Source organism: Lathamus discolor, chromosome 6 (assembly GCF_037157495.1).
Source record: "Lathamus discolor isolate bLatDis1 chromosome 6, bLatDis1.hap1, whole genome shotgun sequence".
Classification (NCBI taxonomy): Eukaryota; Metazoa; Chordata; class Aves; order Psittaciformes; family Psittacidae; genus Lathamus; species Lathamus discolor.
Window position 1 is genome coordinate 60,413,075 of NC_088889.1, and position 16,912 is coordinate 60,429,986.

Below are 16,912 nucleotides of genomic sequence, written 5' to 3' on the forward strand. Positions count from 1 at the left end.
AGCACTTCATGGGTGGACTAGGGCTCAACTAGAGATAGCACTTGACTGGTATTTTGAATAATACAGTCTAGACTTTCAGTGCTTGGTATTCTTTATAAAGCTGCTTTTCTTGTCAAGTGGCTACCTGGGAATCTGAGCTTTCTTTCAAAAATAGGTTTTTAGCTCTTGTGACTGGGAAGAAAACTGTAGAACCTCAGCTACAACTGAAGGATGCATGGGACTTGGCTTAATGTGCAAGGGATGGCTGGAGTGACCTGTGCTGTGACCATGTATCTGAAACATCTTCAGTGTAGACAGAGGGATGAGAGATGGGAACACATCTTTTACATTACCTTGTAGAGAAACTGGCTGCTAATAAGGACAGCCTGACAATGCTTTTTGCACCAGGAAACCTGTTCTGGGTTTTTAATGTATGCACATTACTTCAAGATATGCAAAGAAGGGGGGGACATTCCCTAATTAAAACCAAAATGTGCTTTCGGAAATATGAAAATGTTCATACCAATTATCGTATTGAAGATAGCAGGAATATGGTGATCTATGAATCCCACCAGATCTCAGAGGCTTGCCGTTGCAAGAGCCCTTTGGGCTCCATGTTGGCAGGTGGTGAAATTCATCTTGCTGATTTTCTTTTAGTTTTTGTGCACCTCCACTTTCTGCTAGCCCGGTACTCATTAGAGGGGCACTGCAGAAGCATAGAAAGTATCAAACAAGAAGGTTTTGGAAAACTCTTGTCCAAACCACATTTAGTACCATGTACATCATCGTATACCTTTTTTTCTCCCCTCTCATTGCTGTGGCCTCAGGCTCTCAGCCTCTCATTGGTTCCTATTCCCAAACTGTATAATGTTTTTCCACTGTAGAACTTTTCCATCTACTATAAATGAAGAGTAGAGCAGCTCTATTTCTGTCCATGGCCAACACCTGCAAGTGAATTTGCCATCCTGGCACTGTGAGGTAGCTGCTGTTGCTGCAGAAGGTCACAGGGGGTGTTGTGGTTTAAGCCCAGCCGGTAACTCAGAACCACACAGCTGCTTGCTTACTTCCTTCCCTGCCCCCCCTGCTCCTGGAAGGATGGGGGGAAGAATCGAAGGAATGTAACTCTCATGAGTTGAGATAAGCACAGTCCAGTAATTAAGGTATAACACAAACCACTGCTGCTACCACCAATAATAATAATGATAAGGGAAATAACAAGGGAAGAGAATACAACCGCTCACCACCCGCCGACCGATACCCAGCCCAACTGAGCAGTGATCTAGCCCTTCCGGGTAACTGCCCCCAGTTTATATAGTGGGCATGATGTGCTGTGGTATGGAATACCTCTTTGGTCAGTTTGGGTCAGGTGTCCTGTCTCGGCTTCCTCTCGGCTTCCTCTCCTCCCTGGCAGAGCATGAGACTCAGAAAGTCCTTGGTCATAGTAAACATTACTGAGCAACAACTAAAAACATCAGTGTTATCAACATTGTTCTCAGGCTGGAAGTCAAAAACACAGCACTGCACCAGCTACTAGGAAGGAGAAAAATGATTGCTGCTGTTGAACCCGGGACGGGGACAACACCACAATGAAAACAAAATCTCTGTATTTGAAGTGAACAGTCGGATTGCGAGAAAGAATATGAAAATAGAGAGATGCAGAAATCAAGCATTCCCTAGTTTCACCCGATGAACACAAGGCTCTTGTATTTATGGGGTGAATGCAAATTCAAAATGGCAAGTACCTTGTGGGCACGACAGGCTGCAGAACTTCTGTCCAGCCAAAAGACAAGGTCTTTGCGTGAAATTAGGTAATTACTAGCTGCTCCTCTGTTTGTGTATGGAAATCCCTCATTTGTGTGCAGAAATGTTGCTTGTTTGCATAAGTGCTCACACAAAATTTACCTCTCAAAGTTTGTCCTGGAGAGACCTGCTGAAGAGTTACAAACCTCACATTCCCATTATTGTGACATGTTGTGGGAAACCTGGCACACGGTCCAGACCAAAACAGGGAATCTGAGAAAGCGTGTTGATATTTCATATTCTAGTACCCATTTAGTGAACAATCCACCGAAGAGACAGGAACCATGAGACATTTGATTAAAAGGGTATAAAATAAGTCCCAAAGGGAGAGACAGAAGAAAAGAGGAAAATGAAGGTCTAGTTTGACTAACCGTGTTCAGTCTTCCAGTCAAGAAAATTCTGTTTAGACATAGGCAGGCTACCTCAAAACTTATCCTTCTCTCCCCCACAACATCAGACTGAACGAGTTTGAGTCCCTGGCTGATATAATAACTTTCTGCATTCCACAGCTATGTACTCATCCATTTTAAAATAACCTGGTGGGTGACAAGTTATTTTCTTAACCTCCCAATTTTCAGCTTGCTGCTAAATCAGTTTTCTCATTTTCCACACACAGGCTGCTTATCCCCTGTATGGAATGCAAGTAATTCCATAACTTAGTACTTGTTGAACAAGTATATTTAAGTTATTACAGCTTATGGAGAAGTAACATAATATGCAGCGAAAATAAACAGGGCACCACGTAAAACTATGTCGTCTTCCATGTCAGCAATATTTAGGAAGGAAATTATTTGGAAAGAAAACATTAGTTTGTATTAGGTAGCATAATGTGTGACTGAAGAAGAGTCAAATAGCTGTTTTAGAAACTTGGAAATAATATACATTTCCAAGAGAAATAGAGCTCTGAATAACAAACCACCGTGTTGATCAGCCCCACTGCAGCAGGAACTTAAGCACACCGCAGGGTGACCACTCTTATACGCAGAGTTTAAGGGTATGATTGATAACCTGCTGAACCGAGGCAGTGATTTGTGTCAGTGGAGGAGGCAGAGTGCTTCCCGGCAGGAAGGGCAGATTTTGCTGTCCTCCTCATAGAATTAAAACTTGGAGAAAAGCTGATGCAAAACCGTAGCATCTGGGTGATTGGCACTTTGGCTGAAGTGGCACACAACCTTCACATGAGCAGCTGCTTCTCCCAGCATGGGTCCAGGTGGGCAAGGAAGGCAAACACCATCCCATGCAGTCAGGAGCAAAGCCACAGAAGCTCAGACCTTGTATGAGCTCCAGCATGGGGAGTTCTCCAGCAGGAGACCATCCTGGGCACCACCACTGGCCAAGGAGATTTCCCTCTGCCTGCAAACAGCTGCAGGATTCCATCAGAAAAACACTGAACCCATAGTCCTCTACATAGGTTGTGTGTCACATACAATGTCTGTTAAGGAGAGGGAAAAGAAATACTGGTCAAAAATGGGAAATATTGATAAACTGATTGCAATGGAAAAGTGGAGTAGATGTAAGAAAACATAAGCCTCATATGCATGGAGCTCATGTTTAAATGTGGTGTGTTGATGGTGTTTATGTATGTGAAGCTGCTTGTCCCTTATCATGAATTTTTCTTTGTTTCAGGTAGGAATGAATTGATAGCCAGATACATCAAACTTAGAACAGGGAAGACACGGACCAGGAAGCAGGTAAAATAACCCAGTGGGGAAGTATGCGTGTCAGTGAATGACAAAACATGGCATTTTTGGCTGCAGTGGCTGTCTGTGCTTCAGCTCTGATGAGATGATGTATTGACTTCACTGTTCAGATTAAATACATGTTGTTTAGAAAATATTTAAAACTATGGTTTCTTTATGTCATGCATCATTTCAGTGGCAATTTGAGGATGAATTTTTTTGTTAACCTATGTATACATGAAGCTATTATCCCCTGTATTTGGGGGGAAGAATGACAGAAATTGAAGCAGAAGCATGAAGCATTGTGCCTTATTTCTTTATGAGGACAGTTGCAGAATATCATGGTTATTTTGAGATGGTGAATAGTGTAACTTATAAAAGTCCAGATAATTTGCCTATATAATAGAGGTTATGATCCCTGGATATGAGAGGTAAATAAATAAAAAACTATCTAGCAGGAGTGATCATAATCATGCTCTCAGCTTATGGGCAGTACTTGTTACAGGATGAAAAAATAGCACAAAAAATCCCCTAAGAGCCTTCAGGCTCCTGGTCTGTGACCACCATAAGATTTCATTCATCAAAGAGTCGGAATAAACCTCTAACCAGTCATAAAGGGTTTTTTTGAGATGATTATTACATAACCATTAACTTATACAACTAAATCCTTTATAATATCCACCGTGATCAGCAGCCTCACAGAAGGCACACACTCCGTGTAGTTCATGCAGTGGTTACTAAACCTTTACATTGTTTAAAATGATTCGCAAATGGCAGAGTCCCATTGCTTTCTCTAACGTCAGGTGCGAAATTCCCCTTCTCCCCATCCATGTACGTGATAAAGGGGAAGGCAGAGGCTCATACACTTGCATGCTTCGTGTGTTTTGTAGTACAGGAAAGGTGATGCGTAGTCGGCACACACAAAGGTGGCCTCCTGCCAGCGCTTGGATTTAAAGCACTTTGAACTGGGTTATATTTTGCCCTGGGTGGTACCCTTTGTCAGTCAGGAAGAAAACATATGTACAAGGGATGAGAAAATCATGAGAAAGGAAAGAAACTGCAGCACGTGGAGAAAGAACAAAAGAAAGATTGGCAAAGAAATATGAAGCAAAAGACAAATTCCCAAATTCTGCCCTGCTATATGCCCATGTGAGCTCCAAGAGTCAGGAGTTACGCTGGGATATTAAAGTTGCATCGTGAGTCAAATTGCAGACCTTGGGGCTAGATTCTTGGTCAGCATGTGCTGGTAGAGCTGTGGTGAATCCAAGGAGGCTGTGGTGGCTTACATACATTCTGCCTCCATACTTGTACAACCCTCTATAGCGATTCATAAATCGCTTTAGATCAAGCATTTAGGAAAGTTTGATTGTCATTACTCTTGAGTTTCAACTGAGCAATTAAATGTTATGATTGTGCTTCTTGTATAACTTTTAACACCACTAATATCCCACTGAAAGCAAAACAAATGAACGCGTGTGAAAACTTCATCTACATGTTTTGACTACAAAATTGCTTAGTAAGCAATAGTATAACTGAATTACTGCAAACCGTTTCCTGTGCTGCTTCCTGAAGAAGTCTGAAGGTGGCCTTCAGGGGCTGTGTTCATTTATGCATTACTGTTTGTTTCCCTACTAAAAATGCAGGCTTTTTCTTCCTGTTGTCATGGAATAGTCTTCTAGAGGGAGGAAATCAAGCTTTGTTTCTTCTTTTCTTTTGCTTTGTTCTTTCCCAGACAGGACCTATAACTAACTTAGGAAAAATATGCAACACCTGATACGGTATGCCTTGGGTCAGACAAGAGTAAGAGATTTCTCTTTAGCAGTTGTTACCATCACTGCAGGTTTTAAACCTTCACACACAGGGCTGTAGGATGCTGAGTGCTGCCGGGCAATGCTTGCAGCAGCATCGTTAAAACCTCATCATCAATAGAATGGATTTCAGTATGTGCCTGAGTAATCAGAAATGTGAATTTGGGTCCAGACCCTTAGCTGCACAGACAACATGAGGCAACAGCCAATAACTGGTCTTGTGCAGGACTGGGTTTACACAGGTTTATTACCAAAATGTAATGATAATGTTCCAAACCTGGACATCATTCAAACTGATGTCAGTTACTGGTTCCCACTTATGTGTGTGTTTTGTGGGCAGACTTGATGCTGAGATTACTAAGGAAGCCAGCACAGGTTAAGGGACCTATGTTGTGCCAGTATTTTATCATTTGTACCAGAATTTAAAGCATTTCAAGTGGGGTCAAAATACAGCCTGAGACTCCTCATTGGAGCTGCAGAACACAAAAAATAATGAATAAAACTTCTTGGTGCCAAGTTATGTCTCAAGCCTAGTGGCAAATGATCAGAGAGGGCATCTGCATCCCCTGCAGATGGGGTAGAAATCCTGTGAGCTCCCTACATGAGATCGCAGGGCCTGACCACGGATGGGATTGGTACCAAAGCACGTGGGCTGTGGCCAACTGTGAACTGTGTCTTCTATCTTGTAGCCGAATGCACAACCTGGTGGAGTATGCTTTCGGGGTTTTTTTACTCTTTCTTTTTTACCCCTTAATCAAGTCACTGCAGTGATGACCTGTATTGTTAAGCCTCGGTGCTAAGAGCTTGGTATCTGGCTGGGAATGTGGTATCCTTAACAGCAGAGCTTACTGAAGATGCAAATAACTTCCTCCCTTCAGAAAAGTTTTGTGGGTTGTTTTTGGTTTTGGTTTTTGTTTTGGTTTTTTTTTTTTTTCAAGTAGACGTTTTAAATTTGATTTGCTTTTTGTTTTTCTTTTGTTTGTTGTTTTTTTTCCCCCCTATAAACCTGAACAATGTAGGTGTCTAGTCACATACAGGTCTTAGCAAGAAAGAAAGTTCGAGAAATTCAAGCCGCCATTAAGGTACGTTTGGCTTGCCCAGTTGTAGGGGGCTTTTCATCTCCATGGTTACAGGCTTTTCCTTTGTTTCCTCCCTTCCCCTACCCTGCAGGTGTCTAGTCACATTCAGGTTCTTGCCAGAAGGAAATCTCGTGATTTTCATTCCAAGCTGAAGGTATGCGCTTTTCTGCTTTTGGGCTTGTGGTTGCTATGCCTGTCCCTTCCTCCTCCCCGCGGTGATGGGTGAGCGCCTGGTGCTGCTGTGCCTGTAACCTCGTTTTCCTGCATGTGGTAGCTGTCTGCGTCTCTTTGTGTTTAATCTCCAGTTTCTGCACTAGCATCCACATTAAAAACATTGGTTTAACACTGTCCAAATGCAAAGTGCACTACTCTTTGTAACAGCTCCGCACCTAAACCTGATTTTTAACCCATTAGTCAATTTCATTTATATTTTTAACAGTTGAGTGCTAGAAGCATATTTAAATACATGGGGGTTTTATACAGTCATGTAGGCACTTTTTCTTTTTTGCTTTTTCCAAAGGGGGAATTGGGGTAATTGTTTTCCATTCCCAAATGTTTTTTGTCTGTGCTTTTGAAATGCTATCCAGAATACTTAAAATAGATCGTTTATTTCAAGTGCCAGAGAGCACAGCTCATCAGGATTGCTCAAACTGTAAGGTGTTTCTAGAGTATAATCTAGTATCACCTCCAGTTACGTGCTATTTACAAGATTCCCTGAAATTTAATTTTTTTAAAGTAAAATATTGGCATTTAATCTTTGGAGAGCCTTAGTCAGAGTCCTGTTCAGGGAATATTAAGTATGTTTGCTTAATCTGACATGATGAATTGTACATGTCCCTGTTTTCCCTGCTTTCCGGAAAGAAAAATATATTCTAAGGCTAAAAAGAAACTCTTGGAAATGCTTAATAGGGGTTTCTTGGATTGCTTGTTTTTTTTTCAAGATTTCCAGCGGAGATTTTGGGACCTTTTTTGTTTTGTTTTCACATTATTTAAGAGTGGAAGAGGGGGTTTTGCAGATTTTGCTGTTGATTTTTTCCCCTTTTTAATAACAAGCAAAGGAACTTGTAAATCTTTTACTTCCCTCCCTTTTTCTTTTTTTGTCGATTTCCCCACACTCCTCCCCCCAAGATGAGAACAAGTCACATTTTTGTTCTAGCTTAAAAGCAAAATGTTTCAGAAAGTAATTTCACAATACTAAGCGGTGAGCACTGCAGATGCTTACCAGGATCCTGGAACTGCAGCATATAAATAACAGCCTGGCTTTGTAACAGGCCTCCTTGACAGAAGCACTGGGTTTTTCATCCGCAGTGGGCAGCATGCTGGCAAGCTTGTATGGCTGTTGGTGGCTGGCTTTTTAGCTGCACTGGCTGAGCAGTTGGGGTTCGTAAAGAACAACTAAGACAACTTAAACATACTGCTTTTTAACCGAGGGTGCAATAATACAGAGATATGTGGCATTTTAAGCTTAAGTTGTCAATTCTTGATGCCTAAAATTTAGTAAGTAAATAGGTGGCCTTACTTTCAGAGGTGCTCAGCACCAGCAGCTCTCAGAGAGTTTTATAGGACTGGTGAGCACTCCAGGCTACGTAAATCAGGAAGCCCTCTTTAATACCAAAAACAAGGCCTTGGAGCCTAACAGAAGTATTAGACTTACAGTTCTAAAATATTTTGCTTTCTGGATGTCCAAAACAGCTTAAAATATGAAGACGTTTACAAAGCAAAAAAAATATTTTTAAATACTGCACCTGCTATCTGATTTTTGTTGAAGCTTTCCAAAGAAAAAAGAAGTTAGCTAAGCCCTAATAGTATTGGAGACCTTTAGCCTCGATGCCATTTGCGGTAAATAGAGATCCAGAGGGATTTTTTCATTTTAAGGAATCACTTCAAGAAGGAAAGATCTATTAAGGCAACAAAACACTTCGTAAGGGCTTCAGACCTTGCTTCCCCTTCACACCCGTCAGCGGGGAGCTGCTGGTTTGGTGCAATGAATTGATTGCTTCAGGAAAAGTCTCCCATCTCCACACCCCTCATACACCTCAGGGGCATTTGCTTTGACTCTACAACTACACAGTGAGGATGGAGTACACACTGGTGACAAGGTTTGCCAGCTGCTGGCCTTGCCACCTTCCAGGCATCACTGATGGCAACAGCTGCCCCAGCCCTTTCTCAACTTGTCTTGCTGGCCAGTTGCCTCCTGCCCCTGCTCCTGCCCAGGAACTCATGCTGACCCCAGGACTTAGCTCCCCAGGAGCCCTGACACAGCCCTGGTGACTCCTCCATGGACCCCAGCCTGAGGGGTGACCAGAAAGGGCAGGGGAGCCAGACTTTCCCCATCCATCTTCCTCTTCCTTTTCTTGCCATTCTTAGTGAACGAGGTGCCATGGCATGACATCTGCCCCCTTGCACAGGACCCTTCCAGAGAAGTTGCAGCGTCCCACGGACCTCGTTATCCCCACACAGAAGAGATGAAACTTTGATGCAAGAAGGTGCTGTAAGGGAGCTGCCTTTATGAGAAAGAGAGCCATTGCTTTTCCTGCTGCGGAGCTGCAGTTACTCCCTGGAAGTGGGAAAAGCTGCTGAATTTGGACCTGAGATGGAACATCACTCCTCCAGACATTTTGTTAGTGTTCTTGCCTGGTTTTATTATTATTTCTGTATTTAAACATCTGTATGGGCCAATGTCCTTTGAAAACTGTCTGAGAGGAACATCACTGGTGTGAAAGGAAGACATCTATGAGTGCCAACTGTTTCAGTGGGTGTCATTTTGGCAGCAGCCTGGACTCCCCCATCAGTTTCCTCAGGAAGATGATAGAGGCTCATTTTTCCGGAGCGGGTGCAGTCCATGCTTCCTCTTGAAGGGATGATCAACAAGAAGATACCCAAGGGAAACACTGCTTCCAACCCAGGCCAATCTCATCCTTTTAACAATGAGCTGACACTTGCAATTACTTTCTAAAAGCTGTGATTGGTAGCATACAGGGGAGCAGTTGCTACTTAAAAAAACAATGCATCTGATGTCCAGTTCCCTACCTACAGTGTGAGTTGCAAGCATTCTGTGGATTAATGAAGAGATCCTTCATGCCACTTCACAGCTATATGTTCAGTCAGCTCTGACCTGAGGACAATTCCTATGTTTCTTTCTCTTTGCCACCAGGCATCCTCCCTACACACCTCCCATGTATTCCTGAGGCCAGGTATTGCAGAGAAGCTGATTGCTCCTTGTGTGTCAGCGGTGCTTTAGCTGAACTAATCACAGGCAGGGTCTTGAGGATAGCAGGGGTATGGCATGGAGGCTCTTGTCCCCAGCTGACATCTGTTGCTAGCAGTTTTCTTCATAATGCCTTTTCTTACCGATCTTTTGGGATGTGGCCAATCTGTCCTGTTGACAGATCCTTAGTTCCTGGTCTCTTAGTTTGAGGAGGAGTATAGCAATAACTCTTGTTCCCCAAGCATTTGCTGAGTTTATTTGATACCAAGAGATCTTTCTGTCTTGCCTTGGTCTGAATCCTGCTCATGGCAAGGGGAGTACTTGGGTGAATCTTCTTGTGTTTTCTTCTGCAAAACCCAGATGGATGGAAGGATTTCAGAGCTATCTACACACATAGCATTAGACAGAATATTACTGAAGCTTACCTAGTAGATTGAAATCTCATCTGCATGCCATAAAGTCTGCATGGTCCAGCAAAGTCTGTTTTCTTTGATGCCTGCAGTCACTCTGGATGGACGGATCCGTAGCCTGCAAGAAAGTGAAGATTTGCGTGTAAATGCTATTGCAACATTTCAAGACCACCAGTAGAGAATGTCCCATAAGCCCTTCCAGGGATGTTGTACTTTTAAATTTTTATTCTTATTGCAGGAAAACACACCTGTTTTAGAGGTTTGAATCTGATTTTCTGAAGTTATTAAAATCTTCCTGAAGTTAGAGGAATTTCATCTCATGAAAATGGAGAAGCTGAGATAAAGCTGTCCTTGGAGACAGATCTGAAAGGCGGCTCCTCTTCATGACATTTCCTTTCATGCAGAGGCTGGAAGAAGCAAAGCAGAATTTTTACACTCTAATGTGTTTCTGTGTCAAATACAACAGTCCATAGTGCTAGGTTGCAACATTTCCCATCTTTGCACTGTCAGGGAGCCAAAGTCACCTCTGTCCATTCAGGAGAAAAGATGGATTGGAAGCTGAGCATAAATAGAGAGTAAAGGTCTTCACAGCAGGGTATACATCTATCTTAGACTTTCATTTCAGATATTTTTTCATAGTGCAAGATTAATTAGACACAGACAAAAAGAAACATTAAAATACCTACAGTTCATACGTATTACATGTTTCAAAATCCATTATTCTACATTCTGCATTGAGGGATAAAAAGAAAATATTGTTGTCAATTATAAAATGCTAAAGATAGCTCTATACTTTTTAAATGAACAATGATAAAAGCCTTGAAATATTCCCTTTGATGTGAATGGAGTCTTCAGAATTTTGAAATACAATAAGATGGATTAATTGCTACTCATTAGGCAGCAAGTTGGGACAGCTTTGAATGCACATTCTCTTCTTGGCATTAGCTATTGCCTGGCTGAAATAGCCAGCTTTTGTATTTACTCCTGTCTTCTCTAATAATAAGCAAATTGGAGATCAGGGCTAGAAACACTGAAGTGCTCTCTATCTTTTGTCCAGAACAATTGTATATTGTCATGATTTGTTTATCTTTTTTGAGCTACAGCTAATTATTGCAAAGTTTATTTGAATCAATACGAGATCTGAGCAGAAATAACATCTGCAAAATTGCTTATTAGGAACCTGTTTTATGTGTTAGCATTAGTGTAATATCCATTTTGTAAGCAAATTGTTGTTTCTTCTCTTATGTCGTTTTTTATTATTATTATTTTTCCTTACAAGAAAAGTTTTGTATTTTAAATATTAGTATGGGTTTTAGGGTTTCTTGAGTTAATACTATGTTCTGTTTTGCTTACTTTTCCTCATACTCTGATTTTTTTCTCCCAAAGCCATAGATAACATGGTATTCAAAGCCCCATTTATCATTCTAGGATAATAGTTTTTATTTTTTGGTGTAGAACTTGTTTGAACTGATTGAATTATTCATCTGTTTATGTTGGATTAAAAGAAAGTCAAGCACAAACCCTTTTGTGCTTGTCATGTAGAGCTCTTGTTTCATGTGGGGCTTTTATAGATATTAAGATTAATAATTGGATGATACTGGGGAATTATGATTATCTAATATAACTATGTATTTTGCATTCCAAAACTAATGGGTGAAAAGTAAACCTCAAGGGCCTGATTCATTAAAAGTTATATAGTCTCCTTGCATTAGATTCTTAGCACTTCCACTCTTCCAAAAACAAAGTGCTTGCAACTGCAGCCAGAAGCAGTTGGCTAAAACAGGAGGCACATCCTCATCTCCATCACAGTGGTGGCATTTTAGGGGTTTAGTGGAACTAGACCAGATTTCCACTCATTGTACTCTAAATCCACTTTGGTAATGTTCATTACTAATTATGTACCACAGTACAGAAGGACTGCTGCCTTCCTTTCCCCTTCTAAAAGAGAAGGCAGCAGTCTAAGAGTGCAGTCTGTTACTTACTACAGTGTCATTCCTGGGCAGCAGCAATCCCTTCAGACCTCATAAATAAAGTATAGGGTCAAGCCAGGCCAGGGCCAGATGGGACCTACCCAAGGAATACCTTAAGCTCCAGCATTCAGTAGGAGATACTGTCCCCCCAGGCCTCTGCCAAACCTCAGCATGGGACTCTGCATCACCCTGGGCCAAACTCTTATTTTACATACAGCAGCATAAACCTCATTGACCCGAAAGTATTTATTCCAGCTTGACATAGCAGCACAAGTGAGAGCAAAACCAAACCTTTTTGTCTTGGGCAAGATAGGAAACCAAAGTCTTAACTATTTGCAGTCATTAAAAATCCCACAACGTTCCTGTTTAGAGTAGGGGTGTTAACCCATTTGTCCTGGCAAAATTCCAACCTGGGTAATTACTGTAATCTGCCTGTTTAAATTACCCCTGCCGTTTTAATTGGATATATTACTTCTCTAGCTGCCTAAACTGTGATGTAATACCATTGTGTGTTATTAATCAGTTACCAAGTTTCATCCCAGAAGCGTCTGTATTGCAGTGATAGGTAGAAAGACTCATTCCCTCCTGGTTACGAGCATTCTCCATTACAGCATAAAAAACCCCCAGCATATACTTGGGATTTTTAAGTGGCAGACAAGCTAGTATTTCAGTTTAAATAAACAGCTTTAAAATGTGGTTTTCCCGTTTGTTTTTGAAGACTATGAAGTCTGCCTGATTATACAAGCACAGGCCACCACCTTGCAGCTCTCCAAAATGTTCCTGCAGCAAAAGGTACTCTTTCGGCAGTGGAAGTCAGGGCCTCTTATGTATTTGTATTTGATTTTGAATTTTATTTCTTTCATGCTTGAATGTGAAGATGCAGTTACTTTGAGAAAAACTGATCTTCCAACCATGGAGAGGTTCCTAAGTCCACAAAAGGTGAAACTTCCTGTTGATGTGTGTTGGCCTGAGGCTGTTGATGTCCGGTGGAGCTGGTAGATTGCCACCATTGAGAAACTTTGTAGGAGTTGTTGTAATTCCTCAAGACTAGCCCTGCTGGAAGGGCTGTATTTCTGAGCTGGCATCCCAAACACTTTTGTTTTCTCTCCATCCTCCTGCTAATGTAATTGGTCAAAGTGGAATGAATAGCCACAGCAAAATGCAGACCGTTCTAGGGTGACAGCAGCAGTGGGCAAGAAGGAAGGCACATCCCTTCTCATGTCATGAAGCAAAAGATGTTTTCTCCCTCCAAAAATCCCTGTCCCTTTTCCTAAAATTCTGGATCATCAGGCTCAGTGCCAATGGCAGCTGAATGCTCCACAGGACAGTCTCAGTGTCCCTCCTTCTGGGAACACAATGGGTCTTGAAGGAAGTGTAAGTTTTGGAATATTTTTCCATAGTTCATTTCTCCTTAGGGATTTACCCCCTAACAGTTGCCACGGTGTGCTCAGGCTCCTGTTCTAGGCCTTGGACATGGATAACAGAAAGTAACACATTCCAGTTGGTTTTGGTGCCTGGTAAGCAAGAAATACATTGTCTCCTCCTTCAGTAGGTGCTTACTGCACTAACGATAGCATGGGGTTAGCCAGCTGCCTTAGATTGGAGACTTCAGGCGCCTGAAGTGAGGCAAGATGAACTGTGCCGTAGGTATATCACTTACTCTGGGCTCATGCAACTCCCAGGTATGGGCTTTTATAACCCTAACAAAGCTTTTACTTTCCTGTTCTTCTTTAGTTTAGATCCACCTAATAGCAGCCATTATATCAGCAGAACAGTATGAGTCTGGGAACGTGGCAGGAGCACAGGAGCTGGACTTTCCTTTGGTGGCACTGGCGTGGCTGGCTGCAGCCAGGAGGCAGTGCAGGAGGAGGGGAGGCTGCAATGCCACAGCAGTTCTGCAGAGCAACAAGGTAGTCATGAAAGCAGCACTCAGACAGTTTTGGAGGTTACTAGGACCCAAAGGCACATGTCTCTTGAATCATACATTTCAAACACATTTATGTTCGGTTTTGTTATGATTCAGTAAACTGTGTGTGAGACTTGCATGGTTTGGCATTTCCAAGCCAGCTCATCTCAAAAAAGAAAGGGGGAAGAGGAACAAAAGTCCTCTAGTGTCGCTTAAGGACAACTCCTCATGTTCATGTTTTCATGATGGATGGTCCTTCTCACTATGCAGGAGAGTAGAGGTGTTGGCTTTCTGGATAGCTGTGTGAATGTCAGGACACTGCCACTTCTTCACACCCACCAAAGCATTATATAGCCCAGTGATCTGCAGACACACAAAGGCAGCCAGCATAATGTGCCATGCACAAACCTCCCAAACACACCTGGGGCAGGCAGTGGTAGGTGCCAGTGGCTGGCAGAGCCAGAGCCAGCTTCCAGTTCTTACCCAGTGAACTGGCTGTGTTTATACAGGAAAGCTACAAGTTGGAGAAACCAAGTTTTGTTCGTGCACTGATGGGCACCATGTCCCCCTGCCCACCGCACAGCCACAGGGCAGAAGCTGCTCTGTCGGTGCACTCTCAGCTGTGGCGAGGCAGTCCCCATGAGGCAGGTCATAAAGCAGTGCCCGGCGCCGCTGTGCTGGAGGCAGCAGGGGTGAGTCCGCAGGTGTTAATGCTTCTGCAGGCAGCGGGTTGCACTTCAGGCTCACATCCTGAGCGGTGCAGAGGGGGACTGTGCTGGAGCAGCTACTGCCCTGCCCCACCTGCCGCTCTCCTGGGCTGCATCCCACAGAGGCTCCTTGCAACGGCTTAGGGGAACAAGCTCAGCAAAAACCCCCTTCACTCGCTCTCTGCAGCTGTCACAGAGGGAGGTGGTGTTATTTCTCCCCAGCGTTGTTAGGGGTTTCTGATCCTTTTTATTTGTTTTCCTTTTAATGAATCAGTCCCTAGGTGAAAATAATGCATTTGTTTAAAGCTAATATTGGAGGTTGAGCAAAACGCTCTTCCTTTTGTCTCTTGCTATTTTGTTCATATTTTGCTAAGAGTCTGCTCTTCTACACAAGCATTTTAATAAACTGTTTGTTGTTGTATCCAGGTAACAAGCATGGTAAGTATTTTAACTAAACCAAGTATTATGTACCTTAGCTGTGCTTGGCAGAATTTTTGGCTAGCTTTTCCTGTACTTTCAGCCTGTGCTGTTTCTAAAGGAGCTATTCAAAGGAGGAAACTGCTCACCTATAGTACTACTATAAACAAGCTTTAGAGGGAGCATATGTGCAAAGTCATATATCATATATAAGAGCATGCATCTCTTGCCAGCATGCTTGCTACTTTGCTTGTAAAATAAAACCAGAAAAAAAAACAAACCCCAAACAAAATCCTTGCCTAATACTGCTTGTGTTCCTTCATTCTAAGCCACATACTTAAATATTAGCACTTATTAATGCAGTACTTCTGGATGAGGAGCCCCACTTTACCAGATAGTAACAGTCTGTTGTTTACTTATTTTACCTGACCTAAGATATCCACTTAGTTAACACTGTTGCATTAAGAGGCTTTCCTTTTCTATCCTGTGATCATATGTGTTTGGCAGTGGCTAGGACTCCAAGCGCTGCTCTAAAACAAGTAATCGATAACAACCCATCTTTTCCTAAACTTGTTTCTGTATGCTTGAAAACAGCAGAAGTTTCATGGCTGATTGTTTTCTTTGGGAACACTGTAAATTAGTAAAATTCCACAATTGGAAGTTTAAAATATTAATTACATTTTTGTGATCTATCTTTTAACATACTTGTTGTAAAACAGAATCCAAAATGTTTCTAAATCTGTAAGCATGAAGAAAGGTCTGTCATTGCGAGTCAGTTCTGTGTTCTCATTTTACAGTGTAATACAAAAGGCAAACTTCTCTTAGATCTAAATGACAGAGCTCCAGTCTCGGTGCTCCCTGTCCTGCAGGCAGAGCTTTACCAGCATTCTGTGTTTAGTCCAGCCTGATTCCAAATCAGCAGAATTTGCCCAGATAAACAAGTGGGCAATAGTTTGCTCTCCCAGAGCTTCCTGCTTGTTGGCAGAGCAGACTGTGAGAATTCAGGTCCACCATGCATGTCTGAGAGGAGGTTTTGCCTTGAGGTAGTTTGAGTGTTAGCCTCTGTGCTGTATTTTGTGGTGTTTTTTTTCCTGCATGGTTTGCTATTTCTGCATTTTCTGTGTGGCTTTACAAGTTTTTAGTTATGTGCTTGTAGCTGCAGTTATTTAACATCATTTGTTGTGCCAAATGTTTTAAGACTCCATGTAATTGTCATATTAAAGGATCAGACAGCAAAGGACAAAGCACTCCAGCACATGGCAGCAATGTCATCAGCTCAGATAGTCTCAGCTACTGCTATTCACAACAAGCTGGGCCTGCCAGGAATTCCCCGTCCTACATTTCCTGGGGCACCTGGGGTAAGTTGCTAGCTGAGTCCCAAAAACTCCCTGTATTCTCTAACAATGTTCAGTAGAAAATTAAGGCTGAATGAATGGATTAATACATTTCATTTGTGTTTGCAAAAGGAATCATGCTTGTTCAGAAATATCCAAAGTCTTTCAATAGAGAAAACAATTGTGGGTCTGTTTGTTTGTTTTTCCTCTTCCAGTTTTGGCCGGGTATGATTCAAACAGGGCAGCCTGGATCCTCACAAGAGTAAGTCTGAAAATTAAAATATCCTTCTGTTTGCAGTGTGGGGCTGGCTTGTGCACTTCGCTGCCAGGGGATATCAATGAGGCAAGAGCTAGCAAATTTTTCCAAAGAGGAGGAAAGGATAGTTGTAGGGAAAGGAAGAACCTTTACAGTGATCTGGACTCACATTCAGAAAGTTAGAAGGGATCCTAGATTTCAAAGCTGAAGCTGAATAGCTAATGGGCACACTTCTTTTTCTCCCATTCCATGCTGACATGTGATGATAATACCAGGGAAGCAGCTGGTTAGGTTTTGTCTGTGGATAAATTTCCGGCACATATACTTCCATCCTTTTTTAAATGTATAAGCAATACTGG

At 42.3% G+C, this 16,912-nt stretch overlaps 1 protein-coding gene across 6 annotated transcripts in view; it reads left to right on the top strand.

The window, feature by feature from the left end:
* Positions 1 to 16,912, top strand: part of TEAD1 (TEA domain transcription factor 1) — a 161,538-nt gene that overhangs the window by 111,624 nt on the left and 33,002 nt on the right. For 2 of the 6 annotated variants that reach the window (XM_065683082.1, XM_065683079.1), the window contains exons 3-7: positions 3,406 to 3,470; positions 6,286 to 6,348; positions 6,437 to 6,499; positions 16,187 to 16,321; positions 16,513 to 16,559. In XM_065683082.1, coding sequence (XP_065539154.1) covers positions 3,406 to 3,470; positions 6,286 to 6,348; positions 6,437 to 6,499; positions 16,187 to 16,321; positions 16,513 to 16,559 — 373 coding nt within the window. The remainder of the gene's footprint in view (positions 1 to 3,405; positions 3,471 to 6,285; positions 6,349 to 6,436; positions 6,500 to 16,186; positions 16,322 to 16,512; positions 16,560 to 16,912) is intronic. The other 4 variants (XM_065683083.1, XM_065683081.1, XM_065683080.1 and 1 more) reach the window with 3 other exon arrangements.